At 33.8% G+C, this 15,934-nt stretch overlaps 1 protein-coding gene across 13 annotated transcripts in view; it reads right to left on the bottom strand.

Moving 5' to 3' along the window:
• LOC126746405 (cAMP-specific 3',5'-cyclic phosphodiesterase) overlaps window positions 1-15,934 on the bottom strand; it is a 415,679-nt gene continuing 399,745 nt past the window's right edge. For 12 of the 13 annotated variants that reach the window (XM_050454656.1, XM_050454655.1, XM_050454654.1 and 9 more), the window contains 3 exons: window positions 5,845-6,151; window positions 1,395-2,106; window positions 1-1,020 (listed from right to left, as the gene is read on the bottom strand). In XM_050454656.1, coding sequence (XP_050310613.1) covers window positions 651-1,020; window positions 1,395-2,106; window positions 5,845-6,151 — 1,389 coding nt within the window. In that variant the 3' untranslated portion in view covers window positions 1-650. Of the gene's footprint in view, window positions 1,021-1,394; window positions 2,107-5,844; window positions 6,152-13,105; window positions 13,477-15,934 lie in introns of those variants that run through there. The other variant, XM_050454660.1, reaches the window with a different exon arrangement.

Genomic DNA, 15,934 nt, shown 5'->3' on the forward strand with positions numbered 1-15,934 from the left:
AAATCTTAAAATGGAGAGAGCTTTACTTTTGTATTTATTATATAGCTGACAAGACACATAGTACCTATACATACAAGGGGGAAGGAGGGGACAAAGGTTTTTTTTTTAAGGATGGGTAGTTGGGAGAAACAAACTGAGTATTACACTGACAGACATGTCCCAGTAAATTCCACGTGACATATTTACAGATGCACAGTCAGTAGACGTTAATTTAGGTAATCAAAGGGGGAGGGGGGCTAAGGATACATCTTCAAAAAAAGTCTTCAATTCTTCTACAGTACGCTGCAGGGCGGCATCCAAACAAACGCATAATAAAAGTCCATATCGCCCTGTCTTTTTTTTTTTTTTGGTAAATTTTCATTTTAATTAGGATGAATATCTTCTATCAGCTACACGAGAGATGTGGGTGGGGGGGGAGGAAGGGTTCGTTGCGCCTGCGCAAATAAACCCCGACTGGTTAAACCGCTAGATGGGGCGGCAGCAGCAGCAGCAGCAGCTTGTCATGGCACACTCGCACCACAAACACTAAAAACATCGTGAGAGCGCCTGCGCCTCTTTCTTCATTTGTGTTTTATTTGTGATTATGGTCTAGTGCGCCACCACTGTGTCACTTTTTCAGTGATCTTCCTGCAGAGGCCCGCCAACTTCCGTCACATCGGGCCGGCCGATTCCGTTTCCGATTCGGCGTCGCCTTCTTCCAGAGTCACCTGGAAACGGATCCCGGAACGTTGTTGCTGGGAATCACCGCCGGGCTCCTCCTCGGCCGGTGGACTGGCCGGGATGGCGCTCTGGTACCAATCCCGGTTCTCCTCCAGGGTGTCCAGGATGTCTTGGGCGTCTGGATGCACCAGATCCGCCCACGTTTCCCACAACGGATGCACGATGTAATCGATGAAGCCGACCTGCGACTTTTCGATCGTGGCCGAGTGACGGTCGCACATCGGGGATATGTCCATGTTCGCCTCGCGTTCTTTGTCACCTTGACGGAAGAATTCTTCCATTAGACGTTCCACCCACAGTCTGTAACAAAAATTTACTTATTAATTTACTTATTCAGTTGAGGATTCAAATTATAAGCGAACTACCTAATTTGCTCAGCCAAAGAAATAACACACTAATATATGTTTATACAACACAACTGAAAAAAAAGAAGTTGGGTCTATAATTGGTTACTTGCAACCTGTGCCCTGACTTAAAAATTTGGAATAACGCCACTATTAAGCGACATATTAAAAAAATAATAAGAAGTGGCCAAACACAGTGTTTAATAAGAATAGAACGAATACCATCAGGACCAGAGCCCTTATTTACGTACAAGGATAAGTTTCTCATAAATCATGCATATAGAGGATTTACTGAATCATTTACATTTTGAATAATAAAATAACTCTTACCTATATAAAGGCAGTGGCTTGGTAGGATTACTCAAATCGGCACAGTGCACCAAATTCTCAAGCACCTGAATCCTATCGGTGTAGTTATCCAGCAACAAAACACCACTACCGGCCACCTTCTTCGTTTCCACCATGGTCTTCAAGTCTGCCAGCAAACTCATATGTTTGGACATGTCGGTGCTCAGCACCATATCGATCACCATCTTCCTCAGCGTCTGTCTCTGTTTCTTCGACATGTTCAAGAAAATGTCGCAACCCTCGTTCGAGAGCAGCTTAAACGCCACCGCCAAGTGGTGGTTCTCCAACACGCTCTCATCGTTATACATTATGGCCAATTCAGAGCTCGAGTTGATCAGAAACTGATTGGTGAGTCCTGGATGGTCAACGTCGTGTACACAGGCGGCAAATAGGGCGGCAGTTATTTCCAACGGGGTGAAAACCGACTCGAGGGCGGGGGTGTTCAGTAGCACGTGGGTACTTTGGGCTACGTCTGCTGCATGCAGGGAATTGTGAAATGGGTTCTCTTTGACGTAATGGTCTTCCACGGTCATCATGTAGGTGATGAAGGTCTTCGGGGGGATCATCATGTTCTTCAAAAGTTCTCTGCTGGTGAACACTGTGTAGGCGACGCAGGTTAACGGTCTGCCGTTGCTCAGTTCGCCGATCCTGAACATGTCCACGCCCCATTTGTCTATGCTCATCAAGCATTTTCCTGAAACAATTAAAAGATTCGTTTTGATTTTTGATCGAAAACTATTGATTTTTCTGATTTTTTTATTGATGCGTTAGAGTTGGCTTATTGATGGGGACACGTGCCATTAAACATGAAGATGGTAAAAAAGGGATATTATCATTTAACTCAAAAACTAATAGTGAAATTTGCAGGTAATTTATCGTTTATTCCAGGCATTTGAAGCCATTTTTGTCTAATCCGAGATAGTTGACATACAATTTCTGAAGCTTTCCAAATAAATTCTCATTTTTTCAAGCTGCTTTCCAGACAAGAAGCCTGGAAAGAACCAACCAAAGAAACCTATAGTCTTAAGAACAGACTGAAGAAATAAATTTATGAATTACAACAAACTCGGAATACTCGTCATAACAAGAGAAGAAGGTGTTACAAGAATAGAACAAGATGTTAAAAAATACCTTAATACTTGACTGTTTTGTATTATACAAAGGGATTATAATTCGTAACAGTTGCAAACTACCAAGCAATGGCTGCTTCTTAAAACCCATGAGGTACTTTCTGGATTCTTTTGGAGAAGTTGAAGGTATTTCTGATTCCAGGCAGTTAATGCTGCTAATGTGACCTTATACAGGGAAATAAAGCCGTATTTTTTAAACGGGTTGGAGTATTTTGATTTGCAAGAAATTCCTTCAACTGCCTGGAATAAACCAAAAATCAGTTCCACTGTTTGTTTCTTTGATAAAATGTTGAGTAATTTATCGTTTATTCCAGACATTTAAAGCCTCGATTTTAGACTACTTGCAAGCAGTTGAAGTCACTTTTGGGGGTTTTCCAGGTACTTGCAGCTGTTTCTATTGTCTTTTAAGTGACAATTTCTAGATTTTTTTTCAAGAATTTAAAGCTGCTTCTCGAAATTCTTGAGGTACTTTCTGGATTCTTTTGGGGTAATTAAACGCATTTCTGGTCTAACAATGAATCACTTCTTGTTAGACCAGAACTAAAAGTCTTATATTAAAAACTTTGAAAGAATATTCCCATTACTTCTTGAAATATTCTCCATCAAAGTTAGAATTTGTTAATAAAAGTAGCAAAAAAGAACTACCCCAACCAAAACATCCCTAGCTACCTCAATTTTTAACCCATAAAAACGTTTTTAACCTCAAATCGATCCTTAGGAATCTCACTATAATGTTGTAGAAGAATTATGAAAATATCTTAAGTGGTTTCCATGTTATGACCAAAAATGTCGGCTAATAAATAAAAATGGCTGTGGGACCTTGATGGACGAAATTGCCCCTAATTTAAAAAGGTTTTGAGGTACAAAAGTCATTTTTACACGAAATTGTTTGGCAAGCAATGCTATTTATTGGACTAAAATCCTTTTAAAAATATGCCCATTATTTTTTGAAATATCCTCAAGCAAAGTTAGAATTTGTTAATAAAAATAGCAAAAAAAACCATCCTAACCAAAACATCCGTCGCTACCTTAATTTTGAACCCACAAAGACGTTTTGACCCTCAAATCCATCCCTAGGATTCTCACAATAAAGATGTAAAAGAACTTTGAAAATATCTAAGTGGTTTCCAAGTTATGACCACAAATATTACTAAAAACCCAAAATATCATTAATTGTAATTATCTTAAGTAGTAAGGAAATTATGAAGTTTAAACGTAAAAATGACAAAAAAGTGAATGTTTGATTGTCTCCCACATTATCCAACATTAATTAATGTATCAGTATTACCAACATTAACCTTTAACGTCATAGAACAGACAATTATTAATGTACAACACAAGTTAAAGCCACAGTATCGCCCTTCACCCCTTCACCCCGATGACGTCAATGGGGTTTAACTTTTTATTCTATTTGACCTGCCCTCCGGAGGGCAATTATGGTGAAACTTTATGGGCTGACGTCACGCATACTTAAGAGGGTCGAAAATAGACGGTATTGTCCCGATATTTTGTAATAGGATTATAATTTCGTCCTTTCCGGGAAATATGTGATTCATTCGTGAAAGCATAGGCATATGAATGAAGTTTAAATAAAGAGTTTTGACCAGGCTTAAAATAATTTAGGAATTCCATGGAAACATGAGTATGAATGAAACTTAAGTTGCAAAGCTTTTCTCTATATGTTCAATTCACTAACACTTTATTGTTATGTCTTTTATACATCAATCAGTCATTCTGGATTTCTACTTTGATTTCTCTAGTATGGAAGTATTCCCTACTGGAACGGTGGAAATGACGAATCCGCCCTGATATATCAAATTATTTCTTCAACTGATCATTTCCCTAAAAGCTCCCTGGTATGTATACGTATTGCCATTACAGGACATTTCTATTTACAAAAATGACTTTAAGGTTCGTTATCAAAGTTAACGCCAATCCTTTCTACAACGGTGTCTTTACTTTTTTAAAAAAAATATGTTTGAAGTAATGGCCTTCAAGAGGCTTCTTAAGCATCAAAATTTTGCAGGATAAACAAGATTTAGAGTAAGAAATCCGGGACCAAGAACAGTCATATACTGATATAAACTGAAATTTCCAGGACTCGTCGAATTTCTTTTCTAACTTTTATTTATTCATAACAACTCTTCCTCTGTACCGATCTACGCCAAAATCTATACAGCTCTCAAGCATCCATTGGACTTTTAGTTCTAAAAATTTCAAGCGGTTTAAAGATTTGGAATTTGAGTTATTGCGTTCCAAATAATTTGACACTATGCCCTTCAAAGTTTAAAATCTCACAAATTATTGGAAGCACTGTCGTGAAATTAAGAGCATGGTGTTCAGAAGAATGTTCTTGAAAAATGTTTCCTTGGGTTTAAATCTATCGGAGCTATAGTTTTGGAATTATTGAGCTTTTTGTCCAGTTGTGTTAAAAAATTGGGTTTGACTTTCAAGGTGATCACTCCCTTTGGATCCGATATCTCAAAAACTGTTAAAGGCATTTTCATGAAGTAAAGCTTGTTATATTTAGAAGAATAGGCTTTACAAATGTTGCTCTGAGTCCAACACTATCTGAGGCACTTAAAATGTTTCCCTGAATACCCAAAAAAGTCAAAATTTTTAGGGCTCGTAGAATTTGTTTTCTAACTTTTGTTGGCTCATAACAACACTCTCTGTACATCGATCTCCTCAAAAATCTATACAGCTCTCAAGCCTCCATTGGACTTTTAGTCCTGAAAATTTCAAGCGGTTTCAAGATTTGGAATTTGAGTTATTGTGTTCCAAAGAATTTGACACTATTCCCTTCAATCTTTAAAATCTCACAAATTATTGGAAGCACTGTCGTGAAATTAAGAGCATGGTGTTCAGAAGAATGTTCTTGAAAAATGTTTCCTTGGGTTTAAATCTATCGGAGCTATAGTTTTGGAATTATTGAGCTTTTTGTCCAGTTCTGTTCAAAAATTGGGTTTGACTCTTAGGGGTAATCACTGAAAACTGGACAAAAAACTGAAATTTTCAGGATTTGTGAAATTTTTTTTTCCTGATTTTTGTTGGCTCATAACAACCCTTCCTGTATATGTATCTTCTCCAAAATCTATACAGCTCTTAAGCCATCATTGATCTTTTAGTTCCGAAAATTTCAAGCGGTTTGGACCTTTCGAATTTGAGTTATTGAGTTCCAATGAACTTGAAATTATGACCAAATCCAAAAAATCCAAATACTTGTCTTCAATAAAGCACCAGGAATAATTAGATCCCTAAATGATGTTCGTACTAACTATAAAGAAGAAGTGTCTCCTTACCTAATTCCTCCTCAAAAGGAGTGTCCACTCCATAAGTGGGTAAACGTTCCCCGGTAAACGAGTTGGTGTGGCACAGTTTCCGGTTCACCCCGGATATCTGGGACATGGTGGTTGGGGCACGGGGACGTTCCACCCTCGGTGTGCCCCCCTTGGGGGCCTCCTGGGCCTCATCGATCCGGATCACGGACGGTATGTCCAATTCCTGCTGTTTGTCCAAGAAGGTGGAGCAGATGTACTCCGAAATCTGGTTGCCGGAACGACTCGACTCCGAGAAGTGAGACAGTTCCTTGTTTAGCATACGTTTGAACTGAAACAGACGATTTATAGTTAGTTTGATGTTCACAGGTTTTATTAGAGGGGGGTGTGCAAAGAATATTTACCAACTTTTTTTGGGTACTGAGTTAAATGTACATCCAAAGAGAAACAGGGTGGCATTTTAATGTTTTTATTGTATCTACGTGTCTTGAGTGCGACTAAGCATTGAAATCCCGAGTTGAGTGTCTTATCTTTACGGTTATTTACGCATTTCAAATTTGCTCATCTAATCCCGAAAATCACATTTTGATGTCTCCTGCCATTGTTGGTGACAAGATAAGCTAACACCGCTGGCTTTTTTACAAAACAGATGGCGATCGTAATGCCAATGTAAATTTAGCGAGTGCTTTAGTGCCTGCATACAGGAGATTAGGTCGGATTGTTTTTTTTTTCGCTGATAAGACGCGGTAAATTGGTTTTTATGTAATTAGTTGTTTTAAGGTCGTTTGTAGGTTTCGATACGCAAAAACCATTGGAGCCCTAATTGATTATTTCTCTTTTTTTTTGGTCCTTCGAGCTGGTTAATTGAAAATGTTCATATGAATGGAATTTAAGTTGTAAACGTTCTTGAGACATCGTCAACTAAAGTTAAACAAATTAACAATTTTTATTTGTAATGGTTTGCATGATACACCATATTTATAGAACACTCTTTTCTTAATCTAACGCAATTTGTCTTATCATTCTATCTCTAATGGTTTTTAAGATAATCAATTTTTAGTGGGTGTGGGTCGGGTCAAGAGAAACGACCGTTGAATTGTCATCTGAATTTGTCAAATAACTTGGAAACTTTTATCTGGACTGCTTTGCACTATAAGCAACATTTGTAGAATACTCTTTTCTCATTCTAACGCAATTTGTTTCATAATTTTATCTTTAGTGGTTTTTGAAATAATTCATTTTTAATGGTTAGAGATAAGCTTCTCTTAGACTGCATATGGATTTTTGGTCCTTAGAGCCGGAATTGAAACGTGCATTCTGATAATTGCAATTTTTTTTTTAAATCTATAATATCTAAGTGGGATTTAAACATGGTTATTAAAAAAATTTTTTTTCATTTTTAGCTCTTAAAATTTGATTATTTGGTCCTTGCAGTTTAAAATTGTTATCTTTTGCTCCTAAATTTTATTAAATATGGGATTTTTGGTCCTTCGAGCCGAAACAATTGTGATTTGGCAAAATATAAATTGTCTAGAAAATTTTTATTTTTGGTCCTTCGAGTCGAAATTAAATATAAATAAAAATAATAAACGTCCGTTAGACTGTCCACTCGACTAGGAGCGAGATAACTAGAAAAGTTTTCCCTGGACTGCCTTGCAACATAAGCAACATTTGTAGAATATTGTTTTGTTAATCTAACGCAATTTGTTTTATAGTTTTATGTTTAGTAGTTTTTGAGATAATAAATTTTTAGTGAGGAGAAGGTCCGTTGGAGATAAATATTCTTTAGACTGTCAACTCGACTAGGAGAGGAATAACTGGAAAAGTTTTGCCTGTATTGTTTTGCACTATAAATAATATTTGTAGGACCCTTTCTTCTTAATCCAGCACAATTTGTTTCATAATGTTATCTTTGGTAGATTTTGACATAATTAATTCTTAGTATGAGTAGGTCCGTTTTAGACAAATGTCCTTTAGAGTCGTCAACCAACCAAGTCAACCCTAGTCGAGTTGACACTCGACTAGGGGCGAGATAACTAAAAAAGTTTTGCCTAAACTGCTTTGCACCATAAACAACATTTATAGAACATACTTTTCTCATTCTAACGCATTTTGTTCCATAATTTTATCTTTAGTGGTTTTTGAGATAATTAATTTTTAATGGGTAAAGATAAGCCTTTGTTAGACTGACAACTGGACATATTGGATCTTTGGTCCCTAGAGCCGAAACTGAAACGTGAATTCCGAGTCAAAATTAAATTTGTAATTTGAGATTTATATTGATTACAAAAATTTGTCTCGTTTTCATTTTTGGTCCTTAGTTTGTTAAAAATCGAATTATTGGCTGTTTGGTCCTTGAAATTTAATTTTTTTTTAAATTTTTGGTCCCAAATTTTATTAGAAATTAGATTCTTGGTCCTTCGAGCCGAAATAATCGTAATTTTTGGCCCTTCGAGTCAAAATTAAACCTGATTTTGGGATTTATGTTAAATTAAACGCGATTTTGTAAAAGAATTCGTGACAAATCCTAGTAATTCGAAAGTTTTAATTAATTTATGGATTTTTTTTCTTAATTTTAATACTTTAATAATTAAAAAAAAAAAGAATTTTGGTCCTTTGAGCCATCTAAGTAAAAACACTTTTTTGATGCTTAAATGAAAAAAATACATTGAATGTTTGGTCCTTCGAGCCGGAAGTTTTGATATGTTTTTGAACCTTCTAACATATTTGCGTGCATTCCAGGAACATTTAGGGAATATTCCGTGTCAGCAATTAAGTGTAACAACATCAAAAGATTCTTCTTGGAATATTCGTTGAATGCCCATGTCCTGGCAAGGAAAAATTAGGGTGAAAACAAAGAGAATCCTTTCCTGGTTACTTCCAAGCAATTTGAAGTAGCTTCTCTTGAACTACAACTTCAAAAGCCTGGAAGAAGAAACTCCTTGCCTTGTTTTGATTAGGTAGTGAAAATTTGCAAAGAAAACTACTCCTCAGCAAACATCTCTCAAGAAACATCCTTGAAACTTCGGTGCACCACCAAATAACTTTTTTTTGCCTATACTACAACAATTGCTGCAACTATAAACAATATATTGCAACAATAATTGGATTGACGTCAAATCATAATCGCCACTCGGTCTGTCCGTGATGTGATTTCGTGCCGGGATAAATCAAAGAAACCATAAACTCATTTTCGATAAAAACGTACGTAACCGCAATAAATAACAACTGTTACGATACGGTATGGAAAATGATATAAATGGTAAATAAAAAAAAGACTTTAAAGCGCAATACAAGAGGTGCATTTAATCATCTCGCGTTAAGTACGACAAATTCGCACCATTTGCATACACATACTGGTCAAAGATAATATGCAAATTGAACGTTAAATTAATAAACATGTCCGACCGGTAATGCCGGTCATTTATTAAAATTTCTTCGTCCTTTGGTTAAATTTAGAACGAGTCGGTTTTCTTGGCGCCTCACTTTTTTGCCGATGACACCCATCTGCTTAAGGCAATCGGTTTGGTATTCAGTGGAGCAGCTTTTGGACACACAGATGAGGTTTTTTTGTGCAGATGATCGATGTCTTATGGCTAATTGTTTACAGATGACACGTGTTGTAATCAGTCATGGCTTAGGTGAACGTTCACTCAAAACAATATTTTTTTTACCATAAATCCTTGATCTTATAACAGTTTCTATTAACTACGCCGTTGTAATAAATAATTAATTATTTATGCCCATTAAACAATTACACACGTTAATTAATTATTAAATTTTGACCGACCATATAGTTGTTATTTTTTAATACCGAATTGGTCGGCCTCGAGCACTTTTACGCAACATGAAAATAATAAAAAAAAAAGTAATTAATTTGAAAAATTTAATTAATTAATTTTTAATGGCGCTTTTTATAGATGCAGTTTAAACATTAGTCATTGTTTCCATTCTAAATCGGTTGCTCCTCGGACGATTTTGACTTTTAAATGCGGTGACAAACCCGATCGAAAATCGAAAAAACAAGTCACAGGTCGCCATTCAAACCAAATATCCAACGAATAATTGAATATTTATTGGATATTTGGTCACAAACACACCTCCTTATTGATATTCATTATTTTATTTATAATATGACACGTTCAGATGGATATTGAGTGGATATAACCATATCTGTTTTGAACCAGAGTATTCGTTAAAATCAGTTTAAATATTCATTCATTAATTCTAGTCATACGTTTAAATGTAAAAATGGGTTTATGGAATGAGTGGCATCTCTTTGAGACAATAATTGTTAAAATCAAATTAGAGGCACATTTTCTCTTTATTATTTAGCGAGATTCGGTGCATATAACCATATTTATTTTTAGCCCAAGTATTCATATTCAGACGAACAAAAACTTTAAGGATTTTAAATGTATAAAAATATTCATTAATTAAAAAAAATTAATTAATAAATTAAATTACAGACTCAACTTCCTGATATTCATTAAGTAGTAAAATGGTTCTGGTTCATGTTTCTTTTTAGCTAAATTATTAATTAAAATCAAATTACAGGCATTCAATATTCAGTAACATTAGGTGCATATAAACATCTTTGTTCTTAGCCAAAATAATCACTTTCCTTTTGATATTGATTAAATAATTGAAATGAGAAATTCGAATATAAAAACTGATTTTTGAAAGGTTGACAAAAATTAAATTACAAACAGCTTCCTATGATATTCTTTAGGTAGTAAAATGGGTGAAAATATCCATATTTCCTTTCAGATAAAATATTCAATAAAATCAAATTACAAGCATACTTTCTCTTTAGTATTCATTAGCAATGGGTGCATATAACCATGTTCCTTCTAAGCCAAAATATTTACTCTTCTTCTGATATTTATTAGTTCTCTGAACAGAGATCTTCAGAACCGGTAAAACTAATTTCTGAAAGGTTCAGAATAGTTTTAAGGACAATATAATCAACTTTCTATGATATTTATTCACTACCAAGATAGGTGAAAATATCCATATTTTTAAAATTAAAATTAAATTACAAACACAACTCTGATATTTCAAAAAATTATTTTTGAAAATTCTTGGATTTTGACTTTTCTGACAAAAAATTACTTTTTATTTTTATTTTAATGATATTCGTTAATTAACATGGGAGAAAATATCCAAATAACTATATAGCAAAATTATAAATTAAAATTAAATTACAGGCACCCTTTCTATTTAATATTGAGTAGGAACAGGTGCATATAACCATGTTTGTTTTTAGCCAAAATACTCATTAAAGTAGTAGTAAAATGACATGGGTGAAAACATCCATATTTTCTTTTAAAATTAAAATACAAACACGCCTCTGATATTTATTACTTTATTCGTATTAAAAAAAAAAGGATTTTTAATAAAAAATGATTTTGTTTTTAGAAAATTCATTAATTTTAGCTTTAGTCATAATATTCATTAAATGCTCATTGTGAATGCACCTTTTCTTAATAGCCGTTCATTATTTATCAATTTAATGGTTTACAGTGTGCAAAATATCATACACAACTGTTTTTTTTAAACCTAATTGAGTGGAACATGGTGCAAATAACCACATTTCCCTTTACACTAAAGTATACTTTCTATTAATTATTCAATAGCAACATTGGATTTTAGCCAAACTAATCAAATTCCTTCTGATATTCATTAATTTAATTTCAATGAAATGAGATATTTAGATATAAAAATTACAGGCACCCTTTCTATTTATTATTCAGTAGGAATAGGTACATATAACCATGTTTGTTTTTAGCCAAAATACTCATTAAAGTAGTAGTAAAATGACATGGGTGAAAACATCCATATTTTCTTTTAAAATTAAAATACAAACACGCCTCTGATATTTATTACTTTATTCGTATTAAAAAAAAAGGATTTTTGATAAAAAATTATTTTGTTTTTAGAAAATTCATTAATTTTAGCTTTAGTCATAATATTCATTAAATGCTCATTGTGAATGCACCTTTTCTTAATAGCCGTTCATTATTTATCAATTTAATGGTTTACAGTGTGCAAAATATCATACACAACTGTTTTTTTTTTAAACCTAATTGAGTGGACATGGTGCAAATAACCACATTTCCCTATACACTAAAGCATACTTTCTCTTTAATATTCAGTAGCATTCGATTTTAGCCAAAGTATTCATTTTCCTTCTGATATTCATTAATGCATTGCAATAAGATATTCAGATATAAAAATTGATTTTTAAAAAGTTGTTAGTTCTAAGGATTTTTAATTTAGACCCAAAATATTTATTAAGGTTAAATTACAAACACACCTTCCTATGATATTCATTAACAATTAAAATAAAATGGGTGCAAATATCCATATTTTCTTTTAAGATTGAAACTAAAATTAAATTACAAGCACACGTCTGATACTTATTATTTTATTCAAATGTAAAAGTTAGTATTTTGGCTTTTTTGATAAATTTTTATTTTTTTTTATTTTAATGATTCTCGTTAACTAACATGGGAAAAATATTCATATTTCTTTTAACCAAAATTTATTAATATAAAATAAAATTACAAGCACACTTTCTCTTTAATATTCATTAGCAATGGGTTCGTATAACCATATTTGTTTTTAGAAAAAAATCACTTTCTGTCTGTTCATTGATTTTTGAAGCATAATGACTTTAAGGTTTCTTAAATTAAGATCCAAAATATTCATTAAATTAAAATTACAAACACAGTTGCTTCTTATAATATTCATTAACTAGTAAAATAACATGGGTGAAACTATCCATATTTTCTTTCTACAATTAAATCACAAACACGCCTCTGATATTTATTATTTTATTCAAATGAAAAAAAGAAATAACTGTAGCTTTCACTCACAATATACATTAAAACCGCATTGTCAATGCATGCATTCCTTGATAGAGCTATTCATTCATTTAAAATATTTAAATTCCATTTCGAACAAAATAATTTATTTTAATAAATTACACTCCTCTAATAATTGTTAGTTTATTTAATTAAAAAAAAGAATTTTTAGATTTTATATTAAGGGAAAACTAATTTCTTTTTATGAAATTTTTTTCATATTGAGTGCTAAACTTGGAACTTTGAAATTTATGTTGTTTCAAGAATAAAATAATTTCGGCATATTCATTATCTTAATAGTTTACAGTGTGCGCAGTTAACCACATATATTAAACGGCCGCACACAACTTTCGTTATTTTGAAACCTAACTGAATAGAACCGGGTGCAAATAACCAAAATCCCTTTCAAAACGCACCTTCATTTCCGCAATGGCGGCCGTAATGGCGATATCGGTCATAATGTTCAACCAGGGCACGTTCTCGTACAGTTTATCGGAACTCGGGGGCACCCTGAGCACCTCAAAGGCCTCCTGGGACACCGATTTCTTCAACACACCCCTGCGTCTTTTGGTCACCGGCAGGTCATCGGCCGACGATAACATTGTCGAAAGCGCGAGCGAAATCCGATAAAACACCAGCCGGACCAAGTCACTATTTTATAGACACACTTAAAAGTAAAACTTTACTATATCGATCGCGTATGTAATACGGTTTATTATAGTATAAATAGCTGTTGTAGTAGTAGTAGTAGTAGTTCTAGCTCGGCCTGCGAACGTTTTTGAACTGTTGGAGTGCGGCGGTGGGTCGCTACTTATAATAAGAGAGAGAGACGGATTGTGGTGACGACACGACATCGCGTATCGCGATGTTCAGATATGAATTTTTCATTTTTTTTTTAATTAAGAGTAGCTACGCGGTTAAACTAAAACTGTTTTTCTCAGTATGCTCAGCTACTGTATGAGGAGTTCTTGGAATGTTTTTTTTGGTTGGGAAATTTGGGTGAATATGTCCTCCTGATTTATTAGTAGACTGTGTGGTGACAGATTGTTTGAAGGGATTAAGTGCTATTGAATTAGTCGTAAAGTGCTTTTTATCTTTTTCTGTTTTATTTATTAGTAATGAAAGATAAGGGAGTTGCTTTCTTTTATGATTCCTCAAGTGTTGTCGGCAAGTTTTCACGGATCACAGAGATATTTGAGAAAGTGTTCAGAGGAAAATTAGTAGAAGATAAGGAAAAAAAGAAGAAGAAGAAGAATAATGTATACAAGAAAAATGAGAAAAAATACTTCTCAGGCAGGCAGTTTTTTAAATAATAACGTACTTGTCATTTTTGTGAATATTAAAGAAACTCACTTTTTTGGTTTTTCTTTAAAAGGAAATTAGTCAGATAGTCAGTTATTGTTTAAATACGGCCCTGTACTTCTTGTTATTTTTTTTATTCTTTATTATTATTAAAGGATATTTTCCAGGTTTTTCCCGATGTTATCCAGGGAAAAAAACAAGGCAAAAAAATGGTATAAAAAATTCAGAAATATTACAATTTTTCCAGGCACTAATATATACTAATATATACTAATATATACACGTCCCTATACTTTTTATTCGTTGTAGATATTTTGGATCCTTTTAATAGGTTTAAGAAGTAATTTATTTATATTTTGTTTATGCTGTTATAAAAAGTTCAATTAAATGTCCTTATTTTTTTTTTATTTATTTTATTCATGAGATTTGTCGTTATTTAAGATACATGAAATAAATTGATGATGCAAGTATAAAAACGAGACGTCGAGTTATAGTGGCATATATTTCGAATTTTTGTGTGCAAAGAGCTTAGAGAAAAATGTAAAATATTTAGAAAAAAATTGTTCTTTGGTATTGGGACACCCTGTATATCAATGTATGCAGAAAATAGAAATCTATGAATAATTATTTTTTGATGCTATCATTTTAATGTGAAAGTTGTTATAGTTACATTATAAGGCCATTTTTTTGGGAGATATATTAAAATAGGCCATAATAATTAACGTTATTGCAAAAATTACCTTTATTTCTTCAATATCTCGCCCTGTATATGTTTGACAAAAAACTTTATTAAAGCTTTTTTGTAGGAAATCAAAAAAACAATTTGTTTTATTTTAAAAGTTTTTGCGTAAGATTAATATTTAGTGAGTTATATGAAAAAGAAAAATCTCATTTTTAATTTCTTCAATAACTCTTAATAAATTGATTTTTAAAAAATTTTAAAAGATGCAAGGCAAACGTAGCTTTTAATTTTTGACCAGAAAGGTCATATAAGGAATTTTGCCTAAATACGAGGGCGGGTCAATAAGTCCGTGACTTTTTGAATTTCCCGCCCTTTAATGGAAAAGGCAACTCTGCTCCTGTCAATAGAGAACTGTCAGTCACTTTGAACAAGCTGCGTCATTTAGTTTGTGTTTGACAGCTGTTGATAGCAGACTACCACTCGTTTTGAGAAGAAAATGGAAAAAAGTGAATTTCGTTCGTGAATTTTTTACGGAAAAAAACCATCATTCAAACCAAGGCTAAGCTTGATAAATATTATGGGGACTCTGCACCATCCATTTCCATGGTAAAGAAGTGGTTTACTGAATTTCGATGTGGCTGTACAAGCACGGAAGATGCCGAACGTTCTGGACGCCCAGTCGAGGTCTCTACATCCAAAACAATCGAAAAAATTCACGATATGGTTTTAGCCGATCGGAGATTGAAAGTGAGAGAGATTGTGGAAGCCATAGGCATGTCACATGGTTCAGTAGTTTCAATTTTGAATGATCCTTAGGGTATGAGAAAGCTTTCCGCAAGATGGGTGCCGCGTTTGCTCACAATCGACCACAAACGCAACCGTGTGACAATTTCCTAGGAGTGTTTGGCGTTATTCAACCGCAATATGGACGAATTTTTGCGTCGTTTCGTCACCGTGGACTAAAGGTGGATCCACCACAACACGCCGGAGACCAAACAGCAGTCAAAACAGTGGATTTCTCGGGGTGAATCGGCACCCAAGAAGGCAAAGGTGGGTTTGTCAGCCAATAAAGCGACCGTTTTTTGGGATGCACGCGGTATAATCCACATTGACTATCTTCAAAAGGGAAAAACAATCAATGAAGAATATTATACCAACTTATTGGATAGATTCAATGAGGAACTGAAAGAAAAAAGACCACATTTGGCCAAAAAAAAGTTCTTTTCCACCAGGACAATGCAAGGGTCCACACATGTGCAGT

The sequence above is a fragment of the Anthonomus grandis genome, chromosome 17 (assembly GCF_022605725.1).
Source record: "Anthonomus grandis grandis chromosome 17, icAntGran1.3, whole genome shotgun sequence".
Taxonomy (NCBI): domain Eukaryota; kingdom Metazoa; phylum Arthropoda; class Insecta; order Coleoptera; family Curculionidae; genus Anthonomus; species Anthonomus grandis.